A 7,790-nucleotide genomic window follows, 5' to 3' on the forward strand; every position below is an offset into this window, starting at 1 on the left:
ACATAAAAATTAAGATAAATAGAATAAAATGTGCTAAGAAAATCAATTGACCAAAAATAAAATAAAATTCAGTTATTTTTCACGGGATCTCCGGGGCATCAGCTGCATCAAGTGAACCTTATGAGAGCACTGCCATGATAGCCTAGGCTAAACGCCACGGGAAGTGGCACGTCCATGCCATGATTGCCTCTTTCACTAGCCCACACCTCAGCCTCCATGGCTACTGTTGGTCTCCTGGCATCTTCTCCAACCAATCCCATCTTCTAGTTAGGAATCGAACCTTCCCATTGGCTGTTGCCTCATTTATGACATCATTCTCCCTCCAACCCTACCAGCACCTGGTAGAATCTTGGTGTTTCCATGGTGATGACTGTAAACAACTTTGGATCATCACAGGTCCAGGTGACCAGTGACCAGTGAGTGCTGTCTGATACTGGACACACTTGCCACTGAGGTCAGCTGATCAGGAAAAGCCGACCGATTATCTTGCTCCATTGTACTTTGGATTGCTGATCCTCTCCCCTTGACCATGTCAGGTAAGGATAGAGACTTTAAAACATGTGATCTTCTCCATTGACTTTTACTATACTAGTAAATCTTTGCTGAATGTGGATAGTATTGATGTTGATATAGATATCTAGATTTGAATGTCACATTTAGCTTTGGTTCTTACTAAGTAGGTGATTTTAGACAAAAAGTTTATTCTCAAGTGTTTTCCATCCGCCTCAAGGAGTGAACAGTGTCACTATGCTTGGGTCCTGTACTGTTTGGTTTTCAAAGAAAGTGAAGAGGGAATAAAATCAGGCTCTTTTGGATGGTATTAAACTACAGAGACACGGGAACATGAACAAGGCACGCAGAGATCTAGCACTCCACACCACTAATGAGACAGTCTCCCCCCACTACTGTTTCCAGTCTTAGTTTAAAATTCAGGGCGACTCTAACAGTATTGGTCACACCACGGATGGTGGCACACAACTATAATCACAACACAGAGAGAACTGGGTGGGATGGAGATCAGTTCAAGTCTGACATGCTCTACACTGGCCTCTCTCCATACTCACCAAATGAATATTGACTATGGACAAAATGGCGACTGTCATGTTGTGCAGTCACTTGGACTTCCCTGGATTAAACATGGAGAGTGGAAGAGAATAAGAGGACTGTGGAATCTGAGAAGGCAGTTGTTGTACTGAAATTAATATTGACAGTGTTGCTGGAAGGACAGACGCACAGGAAGTCAGGGAAGGGGGCAAACACAGTACGGGTCTAGAAAGTATATAAATATATGAAGGCACACTGCAGAGGGGACCCTGGTGGTCCACAATGGTAGTTTAGAACACAATGTTGAAGATGACCACAGATTATAATCAAAACAGACAAGGCATTGTCATTTCCCAAGCCATGTTTAACCAAACGTACTGTTCAGATTAGTCTGTACAAAGGTTCCCTGGCACATATAGAAAGAATATCCTGATCTGGTCCCTGGCTCTTACACTCCATCCAGACCACTTTCTGCCCAGTTCCCCATGTCTCATGTGCACTGGTGGTGTTGGATAGGATCAAATGGGGCTGCGAAGTCCAGTCAGTTAGAGTCTGACCATGGCAACTGACACGCTGTTGTGAGGGGGGATTCTCACAAGGATTCCCCCTTAGAAGAGATATAAAAACTAACAGTTACTGAGGAGCTGTTAAGAAAACAATTTAATCAACAGATATTAAATTGCGAAGCAATCATATTCAGAGATGAACCCCATAAAACATTAGCAGTCCCAAGAGGACACACTAAACTGGTGCAAACAAGAAGAAATGTTGTCAGTAGGTTGTATTTCTGAAATCATATTTGAATAATGCTTAAAAGTTATAAGATTATAAGAGATCCTCAATTATACAAGAAATGCAGGGGGAAAAAAGAGAGAGGGGGAAGGAATAATTACCGCAATTTGGTACACATTTGTTAAACATCATTTCAGAAAAAAACTCAATAAAATAGAGATTGGCCTGGTGGACATGGCAGGGGCTCCAGCACCAGCACTTTAGAGGCAGAAGCAGACCTGTCTGTGTGATTTCAAAGCCAGACTGATCAACGTAGAGTGAGTTTAGGTCACTCTATACTGTAAGATCTGCAGAGAACAGGACAAAGTTCCAGGTATGGAATATGCCTATGGGTCTCTTCCCAATAAAAACCTCTCTTGTAGAATATATTTGCGAGGAAGTGTCCCAACAGGCACTATTATATTACAATCAGGAAAAAGGAGCATCGTGTCTAGATCTGAGTGAGCATTAAGCCAGATTGACCAGGATTTCCATGCCCACACAGGAAAAAGCAGACAGTTCATCTAGTGATTGTCATCCTTCAAAGCCCCACCGATCAATCTTAACCCATTTGCTGGCATATGTAAGGGAACATAGATGCTAGACTCTCCCACTCAGTACAACCTGGAGATAACACAGTCCCTCCCAGAGGGTAGAAAGCTTCCATCTCAACTTTTTCCAACTCTCTTCTTGCTTCCTACAGAAAATTGCCAAAGTGCACCTTTCACTGGGACAGAATGTGCTCTGCAACCCTCTGTGCCTGTGCTGAGGAATGCCACACCCTCAGCAGGAACTGTGTGCAATTTCTATGGGGTCTGCACCCCAGCTGTGAGCTCAGCATGGCTCCTGTCATCAGACTCCAGCACATGCTGCCAGCAGCTCATGGACAGTGCCTGTCTTTACCAACGAGCTGGCACGACCATGCTGACTGAGCCAACTGACCAGAACCAGATCTCTACTTCGACATTTTCCTATCCAGGTGTTCTCCACTGGGATCTCAGAGAAAGCACCACCAGAAGGGAAGCTCCATTCCTGGATGCCCCTGTAACTGTCATTGACCAGAATACCACCCCCTCGTCTAGGTCTATAACAGCCCAGTGTGACAATACTTTCCATATCAATGCATTACCGCCATCCTATCCAACACTGTCTGCCTGCCTTGTACAGGCAACGCCATCAAATCTACCAGATCAACGATATATCCTGGCACCTTGCTACCTGGATGGAAGTCAGGTCTATTACAATGACCAGAACAGCCTGGGTCCTCCGATGGCTGAAGAATTCTGGCAGTGCCTGCAGGCCTATGGCTCTGTGTCCTGCTCTGGGAATCAGGCTTCCTCTCAGCACCCAGGGATGGTGATGGCACTACAGGAGATTCAGCCAATGAACATCCAAACACCTTTCTCCACCTGTCCCATCTACTGGCCCACATCTGCTCAAACCATGCCAGACACCAGTCTTCAAGGTGAGTAAAGCCAGGAAGGGAGGTGTGAGATCAGCCCTCAGAGGAGACACAGCTCTACCTTTCAGAAGTGGATGTCCACACAGAGGAAGAATGGGAGTCCTGACATGTAGGCTATTGCTCAGGCTCATTACCCCTAAATTCAGTCTCTATAATGAGAGAGAATACAGGAAAGTGAGTGATATTAAACCTTCATTAAGACATGTCCAAGGACCACACCACAGGAACGCATTTCACTGCCAAGGCTAATCAGGCCCATGTAGCAGCTCACTAAAATCACCTCCTTCCTAATCTATGTCTCCAGATTCTAGATGACATCGAGAATTTTATCTGTTTTTCTACAACTAAGTTTCCCCTGAGTTGAAACTAGTATCCAGAGAAATGGAACCCTGAATCTGTAGTGGAGGAAGTCTTCTCCCACACTCCAAGTGTCCGCTGTGACAGTCTGCCTTGACCTTTGTAATATTGATAAGCAGGGTTGAAGCATCTCACCCTATCTGTCATGATCAACCTCTCTCTTTTTCTCTGTCTCTTTTCCTCCTCTACATTTCTCTTCCACTTTCTCTTTTTCTTTTACTCTTTCTTTCTGAATCTTCAGCAGTGACCCAAGGCCAAGACTATGTAGACATGTTCTCTGTTACAAAGTTGATGCTCAAAGCTTTCGCAGTCTTACATTTTGACATCACTAACAAAAATTCTGTGAAACGTGAACCTTAAGGAATGTCAGGGCTTTTGAACCGCTTGCCTTTCAGAATTGAGTAACTGATATGGATACCTAAACCCAAATAAAAATCCAGGCTTCAGGGGCCATATGAGTAATACAATGAACAGAAAGAAACTGGTGGAGATGAGTAAGATTAGGAAACAGTGAGCAACACAACCTGTCTCAGAGCAAACTCCCAAGGCAATGAGAGGCACTGTTTCAAAGGAAAATGGGGGAGAAAGGGAAGAGCGCACACCAAGGAATTCTGTCACCTCCCCATGATCACTAAGCATGTACACACCACACAAACACAAGAGAAAACGTGATCTCACACGGTCATGAGAAACAAATGAGTAGTTACTATGTGTCTCCAAAGAGGGCTGCTTTCCCTGCTCCTCCAGCAGAGCTCATAGCAATGCCTGCAACACTGCTGCACGAGCCTCAGTGCTCAGGTACACTGAAAGCGGGGGTAGCATCTCACTTACCAGGCACTGACTTCGAACTTCCTCTTTTTCAGTGGTGGAGAGGGAGACAACCCTGGGGTTGACACCTTCAGGGCAGACACTGTGTCTGCTGCAGAGTCCAGACCTCGGCAATGCCTGCACCCAGGATGCCCAGATGAAGACAGCACCTGTCAGTGGGAACAGGTCATTAATTGCCCTCATGCACAGTCCTTCTGAATTCCTGGCCTTGCCTCCAGCCCCAAGCCTGGAAAAGACACAGAAGAACAATGCAGATGAGATGAATGCTGAGCAATCAACACCTCTGGATTCCTATGAGGGCACAAAATGTAACCAAGACGCATCACCCCTCCCTTCAGCATACCCTGGCATGCAGCAGCCCTTGAACTACAGTGATGTTGGGAGCCTGAGGCAGAAGCTAGCTTCTCAAAATGCCACTTTGGGAAACAGTAGCCTTGGTCTGGAAGACCCTGAGGCTCTGCAGAGTGTCATGGAGTCTAGCAATGACTTTGCAGACATGACTACTCTGGTGGCAGATATTCACCTTCCCCAACTCTTAAACTTCAACACTGGCCTTGACCAAATGGAAGATCACACAGCAAGCCAAACCAAAGACTCCAAAGACATCAGGAGGGACCAGGCCCAGTCACGCACCAGCATCTTTAGTGGACTATCTGAACTGGGCATCAAGAAAAACCAGAAAGTCTCTGATGTGTTTCATGGAGCTCTTCAGGCCAGAACCCATCACGAGGATATGCTGAAGGAAGATGATCCTGGAACCATAGACAACACGGCCAACCACGTGCAGGGCAAATCTCAGATATTTGTACCCAAGAGGCCCAGCGTAGCAAGGGCACAGGGGAAAGAAAAGGCCAAGGACACCAGAGGAAACAGCTCCAAGAAAACAGAGGAGCTGAAGCCATCAAGTCACAGAGTCAAGGCAGAAGAGAAGCCCGCCATCCCAAAGACCAAGAGGAAGAGGAATCCACCTGAGCTCAGCCATGACAGCTTTAAGAAGCCTCGAACTCACCTCGGCATGCACATGCTGGCGTCTGTGCAGGTCTTTCACCCACTGGGGAAGAAGAGTGAGAGGAAAACTGGCGTCTCCTCCTCCCGGGCTCTGCTGAACTTGAGCAGCAACAAAGATCCCAGGACAGGCCCAACCGCCACATCCCTGGGAGATGCGCCCCGTGAGGGTCGAGGCCCTGGTAGAATCCCGGGCAATGCTCAGAGAACAGAGAGCAGTGCTCCCAAGCGGTGTCCATCTCTGTGCCTGGATGAGCTGTCCCCAGCTGGGAAGGTCAAATTAGTACCTCTGCCTTTCCTAGCCCTGGACAAGCCTCAAGACAGACCTGTTTCCAGAAAGCTTCACTGCCTGGCTTCGCACAGGCCCACTACAGCTTACCCAGTGAGGTCTCAATCCCACACTGCTAGGCAACCCAAACTCAAGTCATCCCAACCAGCTCCTGCCAGCACATCACTGATGGCCTCTGACAAGTCGGCTCTGCCAGTTGCCACCAGTGCCACACGTCCAATTAGAAGCAAGCCCATCCAGTCTTGCCCTGGGCCTCAACCGCCTGCCTCTTTGCCTGCACCCTACAGAGCATCATCTCACACTTCACTCCACAGGGAGCCTCTTTCTTTTGCCACAAACAAGACCCTAGATCCTCCCCAGCCTCAATCCCAATACCTGCGGCAAGATTTCAGCCACTTACCAATTCCTTGGAAGAAAGTCAACATTCCGGGACCAGTCATCTCACAGCCTATCACTGAAGAGCAGAGGCCAGAGAGGGAGGCCATGAAGAGGCGGGCTCAACAGGAGAGAGAGAATGCTGCCAAGTGTACCTCTCTGGGAAAACCACAGCTTTTCCTTCAGAGGGAGAAAGATATGGAAATTTCGAGATATTATGGCTATGCAGTGTAAGTGCTGCCCAAACCTTTGGGACACAACGCTATTCATCACACACAGGTAAGATGTAGATACACATAGATATTCATGCATACATGAAGTTTAGAGGCTTAGCTGAATGTGTAGATATGTAGATACATACATAGTAATGCAGAATAATATTTAGATGTATGCATATATTTGAAGGGAAAGACATAGTTTATAAATTTATAAATATTTGAAGACACTATAATTGACTGTAGAAACTTAAGACTGCGATTTTATCCATGAGTATATAGAGAGGGCTTTGATGTCTTCCTTAGAACTTTACTATTTATGTTTCCTAATTACGTAATAATACATGTGACATAGATACAACATATGCTATAAGTCAGTGGTACTACTTATTTAATGTTATAGCTGTAGCAAAAAGCTCTAGTGGCAATAAGATTATTTTCCTGGAATTTAATTTTCAAGATTCTAGGATGATGTGGGAGTCCCCTCTGTATGCTGTGAATATGTTTTATTACCACTGGTCATTAATGAGTAAATCTGTTTCAGCCAATGACTGAGCAGGTCAAAGCCATGTAGGAAATTTGAACTGAGATGTAGAGAGAAAGCAGGCAAACTCAAAGAGATGCCATGTAGCTGCCGAAGGAGAAAGATGCCTCAATGCCCGAACATTGCCAATAGGTCACAGACTCACGGTGATAACAGGTTAATATTACTTGGCTTTATTAAGATGTTAGAGTTAGCCAGGAATATGCTGGGGTCATTGGCCGAACAGTACTGTAATTAATGTGATTTCTGTCTGATTATTCACGTCAGAGTTACTGAACATGGTAAGTTTCCTAGAGTGCATACTGTAAAGTGAACACACTACTGCTGTCGCCACATCTCCTCCCGTTTCAAACCTCAAACACGAGCCCTTTAGACATCAGTACTCTGCCTGCATTTCATGATATGAAACATAGGGTCCATGTGTGCATAATCAAGATCCTACCTTGAAAGAAATTCTACAAGGCGGAGTATCTTTCTGAGATGGGTTGATTTGGATTACTGGGTTTATCTCAAATTGTATCAATCTTTGAAATTATCCATTTAACATGTTTGTTTTTCGTGTGTGTGTGTGTGTGTGTGTGTGTGTGTGTGTGTGTGTGTTGTCCACATGAACTACTGCGTAACAAATGTATGGAGTGCCCAGAGAGGCCAAACCTGGGCATCAGTTCTCTGGAGTCTGTAATTAAGAGAGACTGAAAACCATCATGAGGTGCTCTGAATTCTACCTGGGGATTCTGCGAGAAAATCAAGTGTTCTTCTCTAAGGAGCCATCTCATCGAACCCGAGTTGAGTACACATAATGGACTGACATTTGATCGCCTGATATTTTCCTCCATCCTGACCTGTCCCTGAATCTTAACCTCCTTTCCCTATTCTGTGCTCTAACTGTTTCAGAGTTTG

General features: G+C 45.6%; 1 protein-coding gene across 1 annotated transcript; it reads left to right on the top strand.

The window, feature by feature from the left end:
* Window positions 1–529: 529 nt before the first annotated feature.
* LOC121443174 (uncharacterized protein C2orf78 homolog) lies at window positions 530–6,365 on the top strand. The gene is made up of 3 exons (XM_041644848.1): window positions 530–536; window positions 2,519–3,280; window positions 4,498–6,365. Exons 1-3 carry the CDS (start codon window positions 530–532, stop codon window positions 6,363–6,365), a joined length of 2,637 nt encoding a protein of 878 aa, XP_041500782.1.
* The last annotated feature ends 1,425 nt before the right edge of the window (window positions 6,366–7,790 follow it).

The sequence above is a fragment of the Microtus oregoni genome, unplaced genomic scaffold (assembly GCF_018167655.1).
Source record: "Microtus oregoni isolate MIOR12 unplaced genomic scaffold, Mior012 000102F_ref0000329, whole genome shotgun sequence".
In the NCBI taxonomy this organism is placed as follows: domain Eukaryota; kingdom Metazoa; phylum Chordata; class Mammalia; order Rodentia; family Cricetidae; genus Microtus; species Microtus oregoni.